Genomic DNA, 22,435 nt, shown 5'->3' on the forward strand with positions numbered 1-22,435 from the left:
CGGCAGAGGGGCGGAGCGGATCGCGGCCTACGGGCCTGGGCGCTGTCCGCGGTGCTGATCGGTTGCCGCGCCCTTGCTCGCCAAGTAGCCGGCAGGTTTCCCGGATTCCCTTCCAGCTGCCAACCAAAGCCAGCTCCACGAGTTCGGCTGCCCTCCGGGGTCCTTAGACCCGGCTCCCGGGTTCTCTGGGCTCCCCTGGTTCCCCCTCCCCCGGTCGCGCGCCGCCGGGCTCCCCTCCCCCCGCCCCGCCTACGGCCCCTCCCCGCCAGTCCCAGGTCCCTCCCTTCCCCCCTTATCTCTCCCGCCCCCCCCCACCCTCCTCCAGCTCGTTCGCCAGTTCCGGTCACGTTGCTGGGTGTTTACGCCTCGAGCCCGCCCCAGACCCCCCGCCTTGGCGCCCCGGAGCCCCCCGGAGCCCCGGCCCAACCTCCCCGCAGCTTCGCAGCAGCTGATGGCGCCGCAGCCGGGGCGGGCGCTGCGGAACCCCGGGCGCAGCTAGCGCGGGGGGGGGACAACGTCTCCCCCACTCCCAACCCGGCCCGGACCCGGGGCCCCGCCGGCCGGTCGCTCCCTCAGGTTCCGAAGGTGAGGAGGCCGGTCGGTGGGTGTGGGGGTGGGCGCCGGCCCGGATGGCCCCGGGTGGGTAGCGACACTGCCAAGCACCAGCTTCCCCTAGAGGGCTGGCGCGCGACTGGGCACCGCAGCGCGGGAGGCGAACAGGACCGCGGGGCTGCTGGCAGAAGTTGTCCTCTACCGTCCAGACCCGGGCCCTTCCTGACGCTGGCCGCGAGTCCAGAGCGGCCCAAGATCTGGCCCCCCACCACCTTCTGCAGCCTCTCACCACACGTGCCTTTCTTTTTGCCTGCCTTTCCTGCCCTCTGATACCCGTCTTCCTTGTCCTCCTTAGTCTCTACATCCCCCAACCCCTGCCTTCTCTGGGAGTCATTCGAGGTACAATCAGGGCAGAACATCAAGACTGGGGGTGGGGGACTCCAGCTTCTTCATACACCCCACTCCCACTCCTGTGTTCCTGAATTCTAAGCTTTGCTGAGACTGGGGATCCTGGGATCTCCAAGGGAGGGAGTTAAGGGGTCTAGGGGAGGATGGGCACTGGGGTGGAGAGGACCACAAGGTCCTTGGGGAATATAGTTCTTCCTCTGGCCAAGTGGCCCCACCTTGCAGGACCCCAGACATTTGTCGAAGTCCAAATCCTTGCTCCAGACGCAAGTTCCCAGGAGAGTCAAGGACTTGGGGGGTTAATTATTTTTTAATCCGTGTACTTACTTGGCCTGGTGATTCCTGGTAAGACTCAACTCATTCTCTGGTTCATGGACATTCAGATGTATGCTTCTTTGCAAGGTATGCCTGGAGACAAAGTTCTGCCTGCAGGGAGCTTATGACTTAACACAGAAACCAAGTGTACACACACACACACACACTGGGGTGGGGGTGGATGGAGAGCATCTATGGCAGAATGTGGTGCTAGCTACCACCCAGATTCCAACAAATTGAGGAATGCAGAGACAGGAAAGAGTAATTTCAGCTTGATGGGAGATCAGGGGAGCTTTCCTGGGAAAGGTAGCAGTGGAGCAGGGCCCTGAAGGAGAGATTAGGTATTAGGAGGCAAAAACAGGGTGGGATTTAAAAAGCGGTAGAGTTTGTCATGAGAGCAGCAAGAAGTAGAATAGAAAGGAGATCCGCCTGCAAATGTGGGCTGTTTTTGTACTGAGATGGTCCTAAATTCTGGGGCAGGGAAAGGGGAGGGGGAGTGCTCCTAGGTGCCAGGGACTATAGTTACATATATTGAACAAACTACCTCTCTGAACCTGCCTCTTCATTTACGAAGTGCAAATACTAATAAGACCTAGCAGAACCTTCAGTGTAGAGTTGTCAAGATAAGTTAATATGGGTAAAATGCTAAGAACATTGCTGATCCTTATTATTCATATTAGTATTATTGCCTGTGCATTGATGCCACATCCCAGAAAGGGTTCTTGAGTTCCTGTTCTCCTCCTGCCCTAGGCCTCTGAGTCAGGTAGTGAAGAGGAATAATGACTAAGAAAATAAAGAACATATTGATTCATTTATTGCCATGCCCTCCTAGCTAATATACTTGTCCTGGCTAGAAGAATGATAAAAATGAAAACAAGAGAGAGAAATTCAGTGCTCTCCTTGAAACAAAAAGGTAGCCACATGTGGGATGCTTGCCTGCAATCCCATCAATTCGGGAGGCTGAGGCAGGAGGATCTCAAGTTCAAGACCAGCCTTGGCAATTCAGTGAAATCCTGTCTCACAATAAAAAAATTTAAAGTTAAAAAGAATAATTGGGCTAGGGTTGTGGCTCAGTGGTAGAGCACTTGCCTAGCATGTGTGAGGCAGTGGGTTCCATCCTCAGCACTACATAAAAATAAATAAATAAATAACATAAAGTTATAAAAATAATTAATTAAAAACTGGAAATGTAGCTCAGTGATAGAGTGCACCTGGGTTCAGTCCCCAACACTGGAAACAAAAAGGCCTACCTTCTTAAGGAACTTTAACAAAATGTAGGTATTGAGTGTTCAGAACAATACATAGATATTTGTTGACTTGATAAACATTTTCAGTTCCAAAGAGAAAACAAGCACTAAGGATGAAATTGAAACTGGAACAAAACAATTGGTTAGGGAGCAATGTATGGCATACAATGAAAGTTCCTTGCAGAGAGCAAGAAGCCTGGGTGCTGGTTTCTCCCCCAGCAGCCTGGCCTGCCTGAGGGAGAGATAGGGACAGAAGAGGTCAGGGAGATATTGAGCAGAGTAAAGTACGGGATGTGGGATTTAGACATCTAAGGAAAGATTGGAATATAAAAGTGATTTTCAGGGGCTGGGAATATAGTCCAGTGATAGAGCACGTGCCTGCCTAGCATGTGTGAGGCCTTGGGTTGGATCCCCAGCACTGTGAAAAGATTGAATTACAATAAATACACACACACACACACACAGAGTTTTTAGTCTTTTAGTTAGCAGAAGCTTTATCTCCAATGAATTTCTATGCACAAGCTCATCATGTGAAAGAAGATTAAAAAGCACAACCTTCAACCCTGCCATTGGTCCCCAATCCTTTTTACAATATCTCTCTTTATAGAATTCTGGAGCTCCATGGGGAAAAATTTGAAAAACATTGGCTGAGATAACTCTGAAGACCCTCCAGGCCCTGGGTACCAGGATTCTGGGCTTTCTGTTTATTTCGGCCCAAAGAGATGTAAACACTGAAGAGAGAGGGAACTAAATTTCCCACTTGCCAATTCAGACAGCTGGGAATGAAAGCAGGGACCCAGGAACTCCAGAGACAAGCAGGAAACCAGATTATTTTCAAGCATAAGGAGCCTGGGCCTCAGAGCCAGAATTGCACAAGGGTCAGAGGGTTCCTGAGCTGGCACCTTTTCTGTAGTTGAGGACTTGAGCATAGAAGGCTTCTTTCACTACCTTCTCCAAGGGGAAACATATTTGTAACTTTCAGTCACATAATTGATGCATCAAAAGTACTTAGAATTAAGTGTGATTTGTGAACCCTGTTACAGGTCCTTTTTTATTTTTGGTGACACTTTTTAAAAATGAACTTTTTTTTTCATCAAGCTAGAAAATTAACAAAAAGAACTAGGAGCAGCACAGAAGGAGAGAAGCAGAAACAAGGCAGGCCCTGAGATGGTCAGGACAGTGAACAGAAATGAGGGACCCTCTTTACCTTTTACCTATGAGGCTGGGCATCTAGGGCTGGGTGTAGGGAAGAGATGGAGCTGGGAACACTAAACCTTCAGCTGTTGCCACTGGCCTGGACTGCATCTTGGGCACAAACTTCTGAAGCCCAGATGTTCTAGGACTGCATTTCTTTTGTGAACACATGATATTTTTCTGGCTCGGGCCTTATGATGTGCAAGTGATTCTTCAGTTCCATAAAGAGATTTGTGCTTTCCCTAGTTTCCCCTTCCCCACTCCATCTCCCACCCTCCCCCCAACAAACTACACAATAACATCTAAGAAAGAATATGTGCCAAGATCATTTGTGACCCAAATTTCTGCCCTGAGAAGAACCGCCTGCCCAGTTGGAAGCAAAAGCTCAAGTCCTTCTGGGAAAGCACAGAAACAGCTGGTTGGCTCAACCTCTTACTGTGGCCAAGGTCCAGTCCCCAGAGCTGTCTGGAAAAGGCTTTTACCCTTCAGAATCATTTTATATTCCAGTGACTGGGATCAGACATTTCTCTCTTCACCCTAGTACAAGCCCACGCAGCTTCATCCTGCACATGTGCAAAGAACACACACACAATCAAGAAACACACACATGGGCGTAGGGGTGTAGCTCAGTGGTACTGTGTTTGCTTAGCATTCATGAGGCCCTGGTTGTGATCTCCAGCATCACACACACACACACACACACCACACACACACACACACACACACACACACACACGTACTCCTTGAGGTACACACACAGGCACAAACTTCTCAACATAGACAATTCACCTGACTCTTCTGTTTATTTGATGGCCTACTTCATGCAAAATTCTTCTTGTTTGAAGTCTCTGGGACTTGACATGTGTCCATCTTGATCTTAACTTCTCTATAAATCTGCCCTGCCATCAGTTTACCATTCCCACAGATTCACTCACTTGTGTCTTCTGCAAATATTTACTGGGTATCTCATATTTGCCAGATATTGTGCTAGGTACTAGCAAAACAGAAGTCTTTCATCTTCTGTTTTTGACAGTCTGGTAAGGGAAACAGAAAGTATGCAAAAATTCTATATATTCATGAGGGAATAAGTTCATGGAAGAAAAATAATTCAGATTAAGGGAATGGAGAGTGACAAAAGATCTATTTTAAGTTGGATGATCAGAGAAAGGCCCTGAAGAGATGACATTTGAACAAAGCAGGAAGGGAATAGGCCGTGAGGCAGTCTTGGTGAAGGGCATTCCTGGCACAGGAGTTAGCACATACAAAGTCCTTGAGAATATTCAGGAATAGCAAGGAGGCCAGAGTGGCTGGGGTGTAACCAGTAGCAGGGAAAACAGAAGATAAGGTACAGGAGAGCTGGAGGTAAATTGTAAAGGATCTGATGACAACTTTGAGTTTGTCTATTCTAAGAGGAATAAGAAGCCACTGGAGGGTTTTAACTCAGGGACAGAGAGACATGACCCATAGTTGTTAAAAGAACTCTTGCTCCTGCAGGTAAAACACAGGGGGAGAGTGGAAGTAAGATGCCAGGGAGGAGGCAACTGCAATGATACACCCAAGGAAGGTTGGTGATTTTGACTAGGGTGATAGTGAGAACTGAATGGATATAGGATACTTTTTTGAAGGCAGAGCCAATATGATTTGCAGATGGATTGGCCATGGAATATAAAGAAAGGAATCAAAGATGACTCCCAAGTGTTTGGTCCTAGCAGCTGAGTGAATAGGCAAATAGCAGTGCCATTTATCAAGATAGCAAACAGGAGCCATGGTGGCACATGCCTGCAATCTGAGCAACTCTGGAAGCTGAGACAGTAGGATTACAAGTTTGAGGTCAACCTCAGCAACTTAGTAAGACCCTGTCTCAAAATATAAAGGGCTAGAGATGTAGCTCAGTGGTAACACACTCCTCAGTTCACTCTCTAGTATTGGAAAAAAAAAATTAAATGATGGCAAAGAGTGGGCAGAAGTTCAGTATTTGGACTTGTAAGTTTAGGGACCTGATGGACATCCAAATGGAAAATGTTAGGTAGCCAATGTAGCATTCAGGAAAGAATTACTTTAAGGGTCAGCACCATATAAATAGTATTTACAGCACTGGGGCTGGACAAGATCACTTAGGGAGTTTTTACAGGTGAAGAAGAGGTCAAGTGTGATAGATGAGGCAATGGGGAAGGACCCAGCCCCTGTGCATTTGTTTTTTGAGGTGATCATGTCAAGAAAATTGGGAGACATTCTGGACATCCCTTCCCCATCACAACTCAGTTCAGGTCATCTCCAAGTCCTGCCAGTTCTACCTCCAAATTATACCTGGATCCCAGCAGAGTGGTGCATACCTGTAATCCCAGCAACTCAAGAGACTGAAGCAAGAGGATCACAAGTTCAAGGCCAGCTTGGCAACATTTTTGAGACCCTGTCTCAAAATAAAAAATAAAAAGGGTTGGTGATGTAGGTCAGTGATTAAGCATCCCCGGGTTCAATCCCCAGTGCAAAGAAAAAACAAAACAAAACAAAAACAAACAAACAAACACCTAGAGCTTCTCTCCATCTTTACCTCCACCATCTAGGCCAAGGCCACTATCATCTCTTACAATGTCTCTTTCCCAGATGACCTCCCTACATCCATTCTGTTGGCTCTAGTCTGCTCTCCTCACAACAACCAGAGTGATTTTTTTTAAATAAAAATCTTGAGCTGGGGAGTTAGCTCTGTGGCAGACCACTTGTCTACCACAAGCAAGGCCCTGGGTTGGATCTTGCTTAAAATTCTTTAATAACTTCCAAAGTCACTTAATAAATGTTTCTTCTCAGTGCTGGAAATCAAACCCAGGGCCTTATACATGCTAGGCAAGTGGTCTACCACTAAGCCACACCCCCAACCAAACACACTTAATATTGATAATAACTTATTACCATTTGCCAAACCCTGTATGATCCTCCCCTTGCTTACCTTACTTACTGTGACCTTCCCCAATACCTTACACTTTAACCCTCATTAGCAGTGACAATGTCCTAGTTCTCAAAAAGACCTTGAGAATTTAGCACAAAGCCTGACATACAGCAGGCATTCAATAAATGCAAGTTATTGTTATTATCACTTAGTTCTTTTCTACCTCTAAGTCTTCACAGATGCTGTTCCCTACTTGGGATATTCTTCTCTTTACTCTTCTAACTTTCTAACTAACTCCTACCCTTCCTTTAAGTCTGTGTTAGTTTTTATTGCCATATAAAAAATGATCACAAACTTAGTGCCTTAAGACAATGTAAAGTTAGAAGTGGGGATATAGCTCAGCATTAGAATGCTCACCTAGCATGTGCGAGGCCCTGGGTTTGATCTCCAGCACTTCAAGAAAAAGAAAAGAAAAAAAGCACAAATGTATTATCTTACAGTTTCTAAGGGTCAGGAATCTGGCATATTTTAGCTGGGTCCTCCACTCAGAGTTCCTTTCAATGACTCACCTGATTAGGTCAGGTCTGCTCAGAATATTCTCCCTTCATTTAACTCAAAGTCAGTTGATTGAAGAACTTAGTTACATCTGCAAAACCCCTTCCCCTTTGTATATAATATACAAAGCTAAATCCATCATATATGTAGTCCCATCCACACTAGAGAGGAAGGTGTAATAAAAGAAGGTGTATATACCAGACACTAGGAAACTTGGGGATCATTTTAGTATTCTTCCTGCCACAAGGTCTCAGCCTAAAAGTCACTTCCTTAAAGATACCTTTCCTGAACCCAAATCTAAAATAGGTCCCATGGACTCGGTCTGTAGTTCAGTGATAAAGTACTTACCTAGCATGTGCAAGGCCCTAAGTTTGCCTCCCCAGCCCTGTAAAAATAAATATAAAAGTAAAATAAAATAGCTGGGTGTGTGACACATTACTGTGATCTTATCCTATCAACTTGGGAAAGTGAGGCAGGAGGATCCCAAGTTTGAGGCCAGCCTTTAGCAACTCATTGAGACTCTGTCTCAAATAAAAATAAAAAGGGCTGTGGGTATAGCTCAGTGGTAGAGTGTACAATGTTTCAATCCCCTGTGTGAGAAAGAAAAATAAAAGGTTTCTTGAACATAGATGGTCAGTAAATGTACAGTGATTCCTACAGGTCAAAGCCCTCCCCCCACTGCTGAAATGAAAGGCCTATTTGGTCGAGAATGGTGGGGTGAGAGGAATAGCCAAAAGGGGAGCCCAAAACGGTGCCCAAAGAGACAAACTTACACATGTGAGGTTCTCAGGTGAACCTGCAAATGAAAATCTCACATGGAAGTTTGTCTGGAAAGGATCATTTACTAAACAGAGCTGTCTTCCTCACTTCCCTCTCTCACCACCTGAGGAATTCCTGGGGCAGATGGAGGCAGGTCCTTCAAAACTTAGGAACCCTTCTGGCAGAGAAGGTATGCTCTCTGAATCCTGCACCCCAGTGCCCAGGGCCCAGTGTTCTTGCCTTCTGCCTTTGCTTTTCCAGGATGCTGATCATCGTGAAAGAGAGTCATTGAGAAGAGGGCAGGGCCAGAGGGAAGGCTGGAGAACCCAGCCATCATTAGTGCACACTTCCCTGGCCCATTACAGTGACTTAGGTTTCTGCCACGGGATTTACTGTATAAGTCTTCGTATCACCCTCTCTCAGTTCTCTTAAAAAAAGAACTCCACAACTTTCCTTCAGCTCACCGTAAACATTCATCAGATCTTCCTCTTTGTGGCTAGGAGTACAGAGCTCTGCTTAAGTCAGGGAAAGGAAGCTGACCACCTGGACGCAGTGGCTCATACCTCTAATCTCAGCAATGTGGGAGGCTGAGGCAGGAGAATCCCAAGTTCGAGACCAGCCTCAGAAATTTAACAAGGCCTGAAGAAACTTAGTGAAACCCTGTCTCAAAAAATAAAAAGGGTTGGAAATGTAGCTCAGTGTTAAAGTGCCCTTGGGTTCAATTTCTAGTACCCCACCAAAAAAGAGAAAGAAATGGAGCTGACCTGGGGAGGGTTGAGGCTAGAAAAGTCTTATGGCCCTGCCAGCTGAGCTGATACTCACCCTAAAACTGAGCTGCTTGTGGGATGCCAGAGGTGAAAGAGACTTCCAGGTTCATCCTGTCCACACTCTCCCATTTTACCCATGGAAACCTGAGAGCCCAGTGAGGGAGAGGGCTGACCCCAAGTCACAAGGCTGGTGAGGAGGCAGCTAGACCCACCCCCCAAGTGGTCTCTTTGCTGTTCCATTTGTTTCCCTCTCTGAGTAGAAGAATCCAAAGGTCACATGGGAGCAAGAATGAAGCAAGCTCCCCTTGAGCCTCTGGTTCTTCATCTCTTAATGTTTTGTTTGTTTGTTGGTTTGTTTTGTTTTTGTACCAGGGATTGAACCCACGGGCACTTAACCACTGAGCCACATACCCAACCCTTTTTTTTTTTTTTTTTTTTTTTTTTTTTTTTTGCGGTACTGGGGATCAAACTCAGGGCCTTGTGCTTGCGAGGCAAGCACTGTACCAGCTGAGCTATCTCCCCAGCCCCCAACCCTTTTTTATATTTTATTAGAGACAGGGTCTCACTGAGTTGCTTAGGGCCTTGCTGAGTTGCTGAGGCTGGCTTTGAACTCTCCATCCTCCTACCTCGGCCTCCCAAGTCACTGGGATTACAGGCATGGGCCACCATGCCCAACTTCTTCATCTTTTAAATGAGAATAATTTTACTTCCTTGACAACACACCTGCTTGTTCATGAAGCTTGAGTGAGTCAACAGAGGGGAAATGACAGTGGTGGCAGAATTGTCTACCTGATGACAAGAAGACTCCAGTGTAGAGGAGACCATGGGGGATCTGAAGGTGGGGCAGCACATATGGGCTCAAAAGATGTGTGTTCACTATGTGGTCCTCCCCAGGTGGGGCCCTGGCCAGGGTTGCCATGGATACCATGTCCTTGGAGCATCAGATTCAGAGTGTGCAGCGACACATCAGTTTCCTGAAAAAGGAGCAGATGGCACTACTTCGAGACCTGCACCTGGAAATCCTGAGGCTGCAGAAACGCTGCTCAGGTGAGACCCTGGGGGCTGGCTGGCTGGGTGAAGAGGGGTCCGTATTATCATCATCATTTTTATCTTTGATAGGGTGGCCACCATGAGCCCCTGTGAGTCTAACATTAATCTTGTCACCTCTTTTTCAAAATGAATTAGGAAACTAAGACTTGGGAAGGCAGGGTAAGAGCTTTGAGGTTGAGGGCTCAAGTGAGGTTGTAGATGCGGGGACATGGGAACAAGTTCCTGCAGATTCCTGTCCTTTTTTTGAGTCACTGTTCATTAAGTACCAGCAGGCCCTGAAGAAGCCCTGAGTCCAACTGGGGAAGAGACACATATCAACGGGTGATATCAAGATATAGAAGATGACTGGGGATGTGGTTCAGTGGTAGAGAGCATGTTTAGTATGCACAAGGTCTTGGGTTCAATGCCTAGCCCTGCAAAATAAATGATAGATAGATAGATAGATAGACAGAAAATTTATATATGTAATTCATGTGTACATGTATATAATTCATATATATATATATATATATATATATATATATATATATATATAAAGTTGGTTTACAGACAGGGCCATGTCCAACCTGAGGAGCAAGTGATAAAGGAGGCCTCAAAGAAGGAAGCATTTCGGGCTGGGGAGATAGCTCAGCTGGTAGAGTGCTTGCCTTGCAAGCACAAGGCCCTAAGCTCGATCTCCAGTACTGCAAAAAAAAAAAAAAAAAAAAAAAAAAAAAAGAAGGAAGCATTTCAACTCCCTGAAAGCTGAGTAATAAATAGACATGTTAATATATTACAAGGAAGGGAAGGAAAGAAAACATTTCAAATGAAGGGAACAGCATAGCACAAGCAAGAAGGTAGGACATCAAATGCTCATGAAAAGTCCTGTTTGACAGGATAAAGTTGAGCTTAAAGGAGACTGGTGAGAAATCCAGCTGGAGCCAGATTGTGGAAGACCTTGACAAATACCAGGATAACTAAGGAGTTTGGAGTATCCTGATAGGTAGTGGGGAGACACTGAAGGTTTTTGAGCTCCATAAGCATTATACTGCATTAAGAAACTCAATCTGGCAGTTGCATGGAAGATGAATTGTGAGAGAGGGAGGTCAGCAGACCTGTGGCAAAGCTGATGAGATGGTCCAGAGGAAAGATGAAGAGGAATGGAAAGGGGAAGGCCAATGGAAGGCAGGTTGAAGGAAAGGACTTGGTAACTGAATTTGTGAGTAGGGTGGAGGGAGGCAAAGGACGGAGCAAAATCCCAGGCCTGGCTTCTACTCTTGAACTGTAGCCTCAGCTGCCTGAGCCTCTCAGAGCCTTGCCTTTGGCCCAAGTGTTCACACAGGCTGAGGCTCCCTGACTACAGACTTTGAACCAATGAATACAGAATGTCTCAGCTGGGAGGACCCAATTTGTTTATTGCAGTAGTGGGTAAACTGAGGTCCAGAGAGAGATTCATACAATACGTTAATGGCAGAACCAGGACTCCCTCTATGTGCCTATGCAACTTTCTGGACATTCTCTAGCTCTCTTGCAGCCCCTGTCTATGGAAGGCTCCCCACTGCAGGGAGAAACAGGCCTAGAGGGCTTGAGGGACCCACCTGGCTTCTCACACTGTGGTACAAGCAGTAGTTAGTCCTAACTCTCAGCCACCACATTCTCCTCCTGCTCCACACAGAGGTCAGTCTGTCAAATTCCAAGGTAGACTTCCTGCAATCTCCCCCAAAGATCAAATGGCAGCAGAGACCATCTTGGGTTCAGGAATGGTCCATGAGGACTCATCCCTGCCCAATGACACTTTTGCATTATAATAACAGCATTAGAGGAAAATAGGGAACCCTAAGACCTTACAGCAGTTCCTTGAATTTCTTATTTTACCCTAATTCTAAGGGCCTCGATCCCCCAACTCCTGACACAGTCCAGATCCCAACAAAATATGCCCTCTGCCCCCACTATCTTTCTCAGATGGGAATGGGTCAATCGCCTCTTGATTATTGATTGAGGAGATAAAAATAACTGGACTGGGCTGGAACAACCACTGTGGAGACTGAAATGACTGAGTAAGGCCTTCCCTCCAGGGGGAAGGGCTGAAAAGAAGGGGGAAGAACAAAAGAGAAGATGGTGGGGGTGTTGTTGAAGAGGATCCCAGAGGCTAGGAGGGCGATGGGAGAGAAGAGAAGCCAGGAGAGCTTCTGGAAACCTAGCTGAGGCTAGCTGAAGACTCAGGACAAAGGGGCTTGAGAAGGTGGTGGGCGTGTTCTGGCAGCCTGAATGATGACAAGACCTGCCTGCCCCCTACTATGCACTAACTCCATCCTGGACCAAGCCCTTTCTTGATTTTCTCTCACTTCCTCCTGGCACACAGCCCCTTAAAAGTGCTATTTTGTCCCCATATTCCAGATGAATAAAGTGAGACACAGAGTGATGCTATTACTGGGCCAAAGTCACAGGGTATCTGACCTCACAGTATGCTCATCTAAATCATGAGGACTCTGGTCAGAAGATGGGAAGGGACATGTGCCAGATGGAGGAGTGGAGCCCATCTGGGATTCTTTCTCTCCTCCTCAAGTCCCATGGTAAAGGGCTGAAGAGAAATCAACCCATAGGGAGGTAGTGGCAAAGCCAAGGACTCTTGGGCTAAGTCCCTGAACCTAGTCCAGGGTCCCTTGAGCTACACTGCAAAGCTTTGAGGAGGGGCCAATTGGTCCCCAGAACCCTAGGAGGGTGGAGGCCTCAGAGTCCTTACAGGGTCTCCAGGGAAGAGGTTCAGGCTCCGGTCACAGCAAAGGCCCAGGTACCCTGGGCTCTGTCTCCTGGCAACAAGTGGTTTCTCCAGAGAAGGCTCCTCCAGCAAAGCCCCCAGTCTCTATAAGAGCCCTGTGAGGGCAGTGAAGCAGAGCAGGCAGAAGGGCCACAGGCCAGTCTTTGTAGATATTGCCAGGTGGTGGTCCCAGAGATAAGCGACCTTCCCCCACCCCCAGGTTCACACCTTCCTCCTTCGGGCTCTACACTTTGTCCCTGCAGGTACACACAGGTGCTCCTGAGTAGGTCTCTTCTAACACTGGCCTCTGTGGCTTCGGGCTTTCCTCTGATCTTTACTCAGTTCTCTCCACGGCTGCCCAAGGTCCAGTGCTCCACCACTGAGCTACAACCATAGTCCCTCTTCCCAGTTCTTGAGTTCTGATGGAGATGGAAGAAAGGAGATGGAGCTGGGAAAATGTTATCAAGTTCAGCTGGGCTGAGAGATGGGCACTAAAGAATGGGGACTTAGGGCTGGGATGTCGTGGTGGTGTGCTTGCCTAGCATGCCTGAGACCCTGGGTTCATCTTCAAACCCGAAAAAAGAAAAAACAGGAACTGGGAGGACAGGAAAGGAGGAAAAGAGTGGTAGTAGGGCCACCAGCACCCAGGAGGAAGCTGCTCCACCACCAGTGCCCTTGGACGGCTCTTCTGTCCTGCCCTGCCCTCTTCCCTGCCCTGTCCCACCCACTCAAAATGGAGCCAAACTCCATGCAGCTCCCATCACTAGGTGGCACTGTCTTCCTTGAAACCCCTATCCTTGCCTGTGGAATATGGCGGAATGGAGCAGAGCAGATCTTCAGACAATAACAAAGGCACAGCAGTATTGGCTGTGAAAATAATGAAACACATGGTCCAGATTGGTAAATAGCCACTGCCCCTTTCCAGTGCCCCTAAGAGGCTCTGGATACCGTCAAAGGAACACTAATGAGTCAAAGCCATGAACAGCAAGGATCCTCCAGAACAGCTGTTCAGTTGGCATATCAGCCCTAGGCAGGGGTAGATACTTCCCAAGTCCCCCAAACAAGTCAGGCTCCTCTGTTCCACAAGGGTTGGATCAATTCCCCAACCCAGGCATAAAGCCTGCACTGAAGTTGAGCCTGACAAGCTCAAGCTGTGCCCTGGGCATGTTTCTTCCCCTTGCTGAGCTGCAGTAAAATAGGTATAGGGGATGGTTTAGATGGTTCTAGGCATCCTTATTGCCACTTTACTGAGCTATGATTCCCTGATATCTATATCTTATCCCCATGCCTACATATACACAAACCTGCTTTTTCTTTTCTCTCCCCTAGAACTGACCCATGACCTGGAGATGAGAGAGGCCCAATCTCACCAGCAAGGTAAGAGATGAACCACTGGTGGGGAAGTGCCATGGGACCCAACATGTCAAGTTTCCCCCAACCCTTGCTAGGACCCATGTCTCTCCATCTCAGCATGGACATGGGGACAGCGGCCTCCTTATCTTGGTGAGTGGAGTACAGGATGTCTGCCCTGCTTGCCCATTCAGTGGGTGACCTGTGCAATAAACAACCTGCAATACCACCTGAAGCATCTATATCCATGTCTCTGTCCAAAGTAAGAAAAGGAAAGCAGAAAGGAGATGCCTCTATAGTTCTAATTCCACCTTTCTGGGACCCAGCTCCCCAGTTCTTCCCATACTTGTACAAGTGATCTACAGTTGGTGTCCACACCCCAACAGATGCTGAGTGTCAAGATGTGATACCACAGTTGTATGGGGTTCCTGGCTTCGAGGTACTTGGTCTACATGAAAACAAAAGAGAAAACACATTAGCAAATCTTCCACTTTACAAAAGTATAACTTAGTGCCACTGTAGCAATTCCATCAGGACATCTTTTTCCAAAGTACTATGGGAGTACCATAATATGGGAGTTGGGTGGTGACATAGTGTTCAATAGGCATAGAGTTCCAGTCTTGAAAGATGAAAAAGCTCCATAGAAAACTGAGCACAGTGCCAGACACCTGTAATCCCAGCCACTAAATTGCCCAGGCTGGGCTCAAATGTGGGGTCCCCTCCTGAGGCAGAAGTATCCCAAATTTGAGGCCAGCCCGGGCAACTTAGCTAGACCCTGTCTCAGAATAAAGAAAATAAAAGGAATGGGAATATAGCTCAGTGGATGCCCCTGTGATCAATCCCAAGTGTGAGGGGTGAAAGAAGGGCAGAAGATCTAGATACAGTGGCACACACCTGTAATCTCAGGAGGCTGAGGCAAGAGGATCAACCTTGGCAACTTAGTGAGACTCTGTCTCAAAAAATAAATTAATTAATTAAAAGGACTGGAGCCAGACACAGTGACACACACCTGTAATCCCAGCTGCTTGAGAGACTGAGGCAGGAGGATTCTGAGTTCAAAGCAATTTAGCAAGGCCCTGTCTCTAAATAAAATATAAAAAATGTCTGGGATATGGCTTAGTGTGAAAGTGTCCCTACGTTCAATCCCCAGTACCAAAGAAGAAAAAATAAAATTCCAGATATCTATGGTGACCAGGTATGCCTCCATGTAGTCCCAACTACTCAGGAGACTGAGGCAGGAGGATCACTTGAGCCCAAGAGTTCAAGGCCAGCTTGGGCAACATAGGGAGATCCTGTCATTAAAAAAGAAAAAAAAGGGACTGGGGCCGTAGCTCAGTGGTGGAGCGCTTTCCTGGCATGTGCGAGGCCCTGGGTTCGAGCCTCAGCACCACATAAGTAAACAAAATAAAGATATTGCGTCCATCTACAACTAAAAAATAAAAATTTAAAAAAATTAAAAAGAAAAAAAAGTACTAAAGAGCTGTTGCACAATGTGAAGATAAGTAATACTACTGAACTCTGCTGAACTGTACACTTAAAAATGGTTAAGATCGGACTGGGCACAATGGTGCACACCTGTAATCCTAGAAGTTCAGGAGGCTGAGGCAGAAGGATCATGAGTTCAAAGCCAGCCTCAGCAAATTAGTGAGGCCCTAAGCAATTCAGCGAGACCCTGTCTCTAAGTAAAATATAAAATAATGGCCGGGGATATGACTCAGTGGTTAAGCACTTGTGGGTTCAATCCCTGGTACCAAAAAAAAAAAAAAAAACGGTTAAGGTGGTAATTTTTATTTTGCTTTCTTTTAACTATAATTTTTAAAAAATTATTGCCTTAATCTTTATTTTTTTTTTTAGTACCAGGGATTGAACTCAGGGACATTTAACCACTGAACCACATCCCCAGCTCTTTTTTGTATTTTATTTAGAGACAGGGTCTCACTGAGTTGCTTAGTGCCTCAATAAGTTGCTGAGACTGTCTTTGAACCCACAATCCTCCTGCCTCAGCTTCCCAAGCCAGTGGGATTTACAGGCATGCACCACCACACTCAGCAAATGCCTTAATCTTAAACACCAGATTATAAAATCTTAATCACCAGATTATAGGACCCCTAAGAACTAGGACTGGGCGTTACCCTTTGTGAAGTACAAGACACATTGTCTGGTTTGGAGGGATTCTAACAACTTAGCTAAAAATAAATCCAAAAATAGTTATTCTTGGCCAGAAAAGTTCTTAAGAACAGACTGCTATATCGCTGTGTTGCTTATAGATTAAGAGCTACATGACCAAGAGTTGAAGACAGGGACAGCTGGAAGTTTAAGCTAAAATGCTAAGAGTCCTGCAAATTGCTTTATATATATAAAGATTAGCTGAGGATCACCTATACTTTTCAACTTACTCTGCTCACTTCCTTAGCTGGCAACCCTGGGCAATCCTTGGTGCTTAGGTCCTTGGAGGAAGGGGCACACATCCCACACACCAGATGGAAAGATCAGTGACAAGTGACTTTCACTCCTACTGTCCTTCTGCCAAAAAGATTTGTAGGGTCACCAGCTCAAGTCACTGTCCCAATGTCCTGGGGTCTTTTGCTTTTTTCTGCTCTCTCAATGAGCTTATTGAGAACTCTTTCTTTGTCTTCCTATAACTTGGTGATTTTCATGTCCCAGAGTTCCCTTTCTCCTTTTCTTCCTCCACCTCCTTTCCTTCTTCTCTAGGGATTAAACCCAGGGTACCATTGAGCTCCATCCCGATCCCCACTTTTTTTCCTTCTTACTGTTTATTTTCAAAACAGGGTCTTCCTAAGTTGCTGAGGCTCTTCTCCAACTTGAAGTCCTCCAGCTATGCCTCCCTCCTGGGAGTAACTGGGATTACAGACCAGCACCATCATACTCAGCCCAGTGTTCCCTTTCCTCTTTTAGCTGACTAGGTCTCAACATTGACTCACATGTGTCAAGTCCCAGGATACAGCCTTCCAGGATAGAGTTAATGATCCAGGAGACTGGGGTCTTCAATTCTAGATGTACATGAGAATAAACTGGGAAAAATCAAAGCAGTATCACTCCCAGGTCCAATTCCAGGGATTGTAATTCATATGGGCTTTGGTAGGGTCCAGGAAATGCTATTTTTAAAAAGATTCTCTGGGTATCCTGGGCTGAAACCTGCTGCAGGGGCAAAAGCAAACAATACACAAGTAAACAAAACCTGAGTCGGGGTGATCTACTGCTGAGCTACATCCCCAACTGTTTATTATTATTATTATTATTATTATTATTATTATTATTATTATGTATCTTTTATTTTATTTATTTATTTTTGAGACGAGGTCTTGTTGAATTGATGTGATTCTCCTGCCTTAGCCTCCTGAGTAGCTGAGATAACAGGTGCCTGGCTAAAAAATTGTAAAATGTAATAAATGCTCCACAAAGGAAACAAGGACGCTGATTCTCCCTTCCTGTGCACACTTCCAACTCTTCCAGTTCCTTGCTCTTGCCATGTCTTTCTTCTATGGGGCTTTTGCACAAGATGTTTCCTCTGTCTGGAACACCCTTCTTCAGGAGAGGAGCTATTCCATCCTTCAGATTCTAACCCAAGCCTCTTCTGCCAGGAAGCCACCTCTGATTAGGTCACATCCTTTTGTTAGAGCGTTGATTTGCTTCTTTTTGGTGCATGTCACAGTGATGACCTCATTTATTATTTACTATACCTCTCCCACTGCACTGTAAGTTTCATGAGGCCCGTTTTATTATCCATCATATCCCCAGTGCCCAAAACAGAACACACAGCTCAACAAATTACTTTTGGAAGGAATAAATGGTCAGGAAGAATTTCACATTTAAACTGAAATCGGAAGAATTACAGGAAAGGCCACGCAGCGGGTACGATATGTGCAAGGATCTTGAGAAAGAAAAAGGCAGGCCACTGAGGGTGACGCGTGGGGCGCGAAAGAAAGCACCGTAGGCCGAGTAGGTTGGGAGGACAAGAGCTTTGTTACACTGGCTGCTGAGCTGTGCGGGTTTTGACCCACGCCAGGCGGGTACTATCACCGTTCCCTTCTCTCTCTTCTTCCCAGAGGAGGCGTCCCGGGAGCTGGAGAGCAAGTGCCGAGCGCTGGAGTCGCAGCTGGCTGCTCGGGCCGCCGCCAACGCAGAGCTGCGGCGGGAGGTGGCGCAGCGCGAGGCTCTAGTGTCGGCGCTGCGCTGCAGCCTGCGCGCGGAGGAGCGTCGTTTCCTGGAGGAGCTGCGTCGCCGCAGCCACCGCGCCACTGTGCTGGGCACCGAGCTGCAGAAGCACACTGAAGCGGCCGCCTACCTCTCCTGCCAGCTGCACGCCGCACGCCAGAGACTGCAGGCCCCGCGCCCGGGCCCCGGCGCTGCCGCGGAACCCCGGCCCCGCCGGCGCGCTCAAAGGGCCCGCCGCCTGCCCGAGGCCGCCGCCAAGGGCCCCAGCCGGGACTGGGCCTCCTGGGACCGTGCGGCTGGACCCTTAGACGACGTCGAACCCATGCCGGACCCCGCGCTTTTCCTCTACGCCCGGAGGCCCCCGCGGCCCAGCGCCCGCGGCCCACGCCAGCCGCTGCCCCAGGAGCCTCGGGACCAAGGTGGCCAGCAACCCGGGCCCTGCCAGAGCCCGCCCGCCGCGTCCAGCGCGCCCGGAGACCCGGAGTAGGCTTGGAGCCGGCAGGGGAAAGGCCGGTGCACCCCGGCTAGGGACGCAACCCAGTCCCGCTGGCAGGTCCCGAGGGCCAAGGGCAGTCACCCGGGCTCCAGGGAGCCGGCGGAGGCGAACCCAGCTCCCTCACCCCCTCGAGCCGCCCCGTCTTTTGTATTTCCCAGCGTTTCTGAAGCTTCGAGCTCTTCCCTCCCGCGAGGGAGTTCCTCTGTGGGGCTGAGCTATTGCACCTTTTTTTGTGGAGAAGGACTCGCAGTACCAATCTAAATCTGGTCTCCACCCTGCCACTTGGAGGGGAGAGGCAGGGGACACGCCCGGGAAAACTGACAATCTTTGCGGGGAGGGGAAAGGCTGGGTTGGCCTAGAGGAGGAAATGGAGAGTGCACTAGACCTTCCAGCTTCCCTGCCCTGCCTCCCTGCCACCCGCTGCCAAACCTTGCTCCTGAGGAAGGGCCCTGGCTAAGAACTGGGTGTACCCCTACCCCATCGCTAGGTCCTTGCTGGGCACCGCACACTTTAGAATTTGCTTCCTCCCAGAAACTCTGGTGCGGAAAGTGCTGCCTGATGGAAGTTGAACTTCCAGAGAGCAGTACGCATAGACCCTTAAAAGGGTTATGGAATGGTGGCAGGAACTGGGCTGGAGCTATCCCAGCTCAGTTCTCAGGTCTGCCAGGTAGGGATTGGAGCTGTGCTGGGGAAGCGCCCTGGGACAGGGCAGACTGCCTTTTCCCCTCAGGAGTCTGTCTGGGAGTCTTTCCCTAGTCCTGTAATTGGTGCTAATCTTGCCCAGCTTCCTAAGCAGCTGGCTGCACCCATAAGAGGGAAGGAGGGCCTGGCTATTGATAGAAGTTTGGGTTTGCAAGAGAGTATAACCCCCTCCAGGGATGCCTCTAAGCCTATCTGAGGGTGTGGGATGCTCCTGTAACCCTCTGCCTGGGTTGGAGGTGGTAAAGTGGAAAGCAAGATGCCCCTCACTCCCACTTACCCCAGCTTCCCAACCCCTACTACCAAAGGCAGGAAGTGCAGTTTCAGTCCAGCTCATTGCCCCCAGCCCAGCCCAGCCTAGAAACACAAACCCCCAAAGCTCTGGCACCATCCTTCTTGGGTTGGTCCTACATTGAGTCCTAAGTGCCTGTGAGTTCTTCCAGGGGCTGCCAAGGGAAGATGTCTTTCCCTCACTGAGACACTGGTCCCTGGCAGGTTCTGACCCTGGCTGAGGCCACACATTCTGCATGTCACCCAAGGGTTTGGGAGGAGAGCAGAATCAATCTCTATAGGTGAGAAACTCTTCTCCCATAAAGATCCCCAGGGAGAAGTGGGGAATCTCCAATTGTGTCTTTTGCTCTGTTAGAGGAAGGGGGAATCTGGCAAAAAGCAGAACCAGTGAGCACACTTCTGGCCTGGTCAAACATGCTGCCCCCTCCCAGCTGACCCTATCCAGGACTGCTGAATCCACCAAGCAATAACCAGGCCCAGTCTAGGCTGTACGGCTCCTGGGAGTCACGTGGCAGAGATGGCAGTCTGAGAACCTTGCTCTGATTGCTCCACCTCTGTCCCACTGGCCCCTATGATTGTGCCCATGCATCTGTCTCCCCTCAGGTGTGCAGGACTCACTGTGCCCTATTCTGCTGCCCTCCCTATCAGAACCTGTTGGGGAGGGGGCTCACACCCCTCTCTTGGAGGTGCCTGGAGGACTGTGGGAAGGAGAGGAAAGTTCTCTTCCAGAGGAACCCACATTGACCTTCATCTCCCACAACCACATTTTTGGGGTGAACAGGGTGACTGTTATGTTGATTCTTCTGCAGAGATGGCAAAGTCCTTTAACCACCACCCACCCATCCACTAAAAGCCATAGCTGTGCCCACCTGGCCTCCCTCAAAGCTCTACAGCAATAGCTCTCTTCCTTCTTCCTCCTCAGTACCTGGGGTGTCTGGGTAGTCGCCCACCATACCTAGCCCCAGGATCCTCAGTGGCCTGCCCGCTTCTCCCCGAGAGACTCCATCAGCACTGCCCAAACCCTATCACTCCTCCAGCAACCAGATAATGATACTTAATTGTGTAGTGCTTAGAGATTTCCCAGATGAAAGAGTCAAAGCACTGGGATGGCTGGTGTGCAGCTGACATATTTGGGGGTGGCTGGGAAAGGAAATAAGGCAAACTTTATCTCAGTGAGGCAGGGTGGCAGGAGGCCTGGGCAGACACAGGGGGAAATCCCCCTTCCCCTACTCTCACCTGAAAATAATGGAATAGAGATTTCCTTCCACCCACCTGCAGCCTCAGGGCCTGTCTGGGGCCCTGCCCTCAGCTTCCACTTCCTCCCCTTCCTGGGCCTGGTTTGAGGGACCCCCAGGCCCAGCTCTTGGAATGTTTGGGTGACTGAGAAGGGAAAAGAATGTGTTTTTGGGTTTTTTGTTTTGTTTTTGTCTCTCTTCTCTGTTGCATGCACTCCATTGGTGGAAGGGGAGTGTTGACATGGATATTCAGGGTCCCTAGGTGGGGTCCCACCACAATCCCAAGTGTGGAAAGTCCCAGGAGGGAGAGCTGCAGGTAGATGGAGGCACCTCCATTTTCAGGAAGCCAGCCAGGGCCCAGTGGGCAATACTGTGTGAGGCTTTGTACCCATGACTCTATAACCCTTCCACCGTGACCTGCACTTTGTGGGACCAGTTCAGGACAGCCTAGAGCCCTTCCTAGTGGAGAAGAAGGAGGCCAGAGGGTGTGGAGCAGTACCTCCTCACTTCCAGAGCCTGGGGACCCCTAAGTGCCCTCTCACTGATATGTCAGTCTTGAATGGAGGACATGCAGAGGGATCCTGCTCCGAATTCTCTGTTGGCTGCGCTTTTTAACCCAATGCTTTTCAGAGTGTATTCACTCACCCACAGAAATAGAGCCCTGTGCTTTAGGGGGTGACTGTCATATGCCTTATTCTTAATAAAATATTTGAAAAACAAGCAAGTCAGCTCTTTTCCTAGGGCGCTGTCTGCTACCCCATCTATGTTCCTGCAAGTTTGGGGAGAAGTAGAGAGAGGCTTGGGAGTCAGAGGGTAGAGTGAGCAAGTTGAGGCTCAGGTGTTCCCTCAGCGGATATTCCTCAGATAAGGTAATAAGGTGTTCTCTGAGATGTCCTGGCCCTCAGCCTATTCCTGCCCCAAGCAGCCCATGCAAATGACCCAAAGCAGTCTAAGAGCAGAGGCTCCTGTCTAGGCTGGGGAGGGATAGATTGGTAGGATCCCATGCAAGGAATTGTCTATTGTTCTGCCTGAAAGGAATCATGAGTTTTTGGCATCTTTGACTGTGTGGGTTCCCTGCCTCTATCTGTGCTTTTATTTATTTCTTTATTTACTTTTTCCCAGTACTAGGGATTAAACCCAGGGGCATTCTACCACTACCTCCCCAGCCCTTTTTATTTTTATTTTCTTTTAATTTGTTTGGTATTGGGGATCAAACCTAGGGGCACTTAACCACTGAGTTACATCCCCAGTCCTTTTTTTTTTTTTGAGACAGGATCTCCCTAAGTTGCTCAGAGCCTCACTAAGTTGCTAAGAGTGGCTTTGAACTTGCAATCTTCCTGCCTTAGCCTCCCAAGTAGTGGGGATTACAAGCATGTGCCACAGGTTCCCAGCTCCTATCTGATGCAACTGCAAAAAACCCAACATCATAGAAATGAGCCCTTTTCGTGTTCTCTTGTTAATGGGAGTTATCCGAAGACTACAGGCTTAGGAGCTCAGCACACTCAGCACCCATAAGAATTCAAACCTACACTTTCAATGTAGGTCTATGTTGTGAATGACTCTAGAAGAAAAATGCAGTAGCTGTACATCCCAAGGATGCAAGGGATCCTGATAATAGGACCCATCTCTTCCTTTTAAGGAACAGCATTATACCCATCTCTGTCCATGTTTTTTGGGGATGACCCCCGGCCCCATGCATATAACCCAGGCAAGGTAGATCACA

General features: G+C 48.4%; 1 protein-coding gene across 1 annotated transcript; it reads left to right on the plus strand.

Moving 5' to 3' along the window:
- Window positions 1-393: 393 nt before the first annotated feature.
- Window positions 394-21,426, plus strand: Ccdc92b (coiled-coil domain containing 92B). The gene is made up of 4 exons (XM_047545145.1): window positions 394-585; window positions 9,573-9,725; window positions 13,795-13,842; window positions 17,883-21,426. Exons 2-4 carry the CDS (start codon window positions 9,596-9,598, stop codon window positions 18,476-18,478), a joined length of 774 nt encoding a protein of 257 aa, XP_047401101.1. The 5' UTR covers window positions 394-585; window positions 9,573-9,595; the 3' UTR covers window positions 18,479-21,426.
- Window positions 21,427-22,435: the final 1,009 nt, after the last annotated feature.

This window comes from Sciurus carolinensis, chromosome 3 (assembly GCF_902686445.1).
Source record: "Sciurus carolinensis chromosome 3, mSciCar1.2, whole genome shotgun sequence".
In the NCBI taxonomy this organism is placed as follows: Eukaryota; Metazoa; Chordata; class Mammalia; order Rodentia; family Sciuridae; genus Sciurus; species Sciurus carolinensis.

What these genes read in the sequence shown, in the direction of transcription:
- Ccdc92b (XM_047545145.1), top strand. Translation starts at nt 9,596, where the DNA reads ATGGATACCATGTCCTTGGAGCATCAGATTCAGAGTGTGCAGCGACAC. An exon ending in GCTGCAGAAACGCTGCTCAG is followed by an intron (nt 9,726 to 13,794) that starts GTGAGACCCTGG and finishes TCTCTCCCCTAG; the next exon opens with AACTGACCCATGACCTGGAG. An exon ending in GGCCCAATCTCACCAGCAAG is followed by an intron (nt 13,843 to 17,882) that starts GTAAGAGATGAA and finishes TCTTCTTCCCAG; the next exon opens with AGGAGGCGTCCCGGGAGCTG.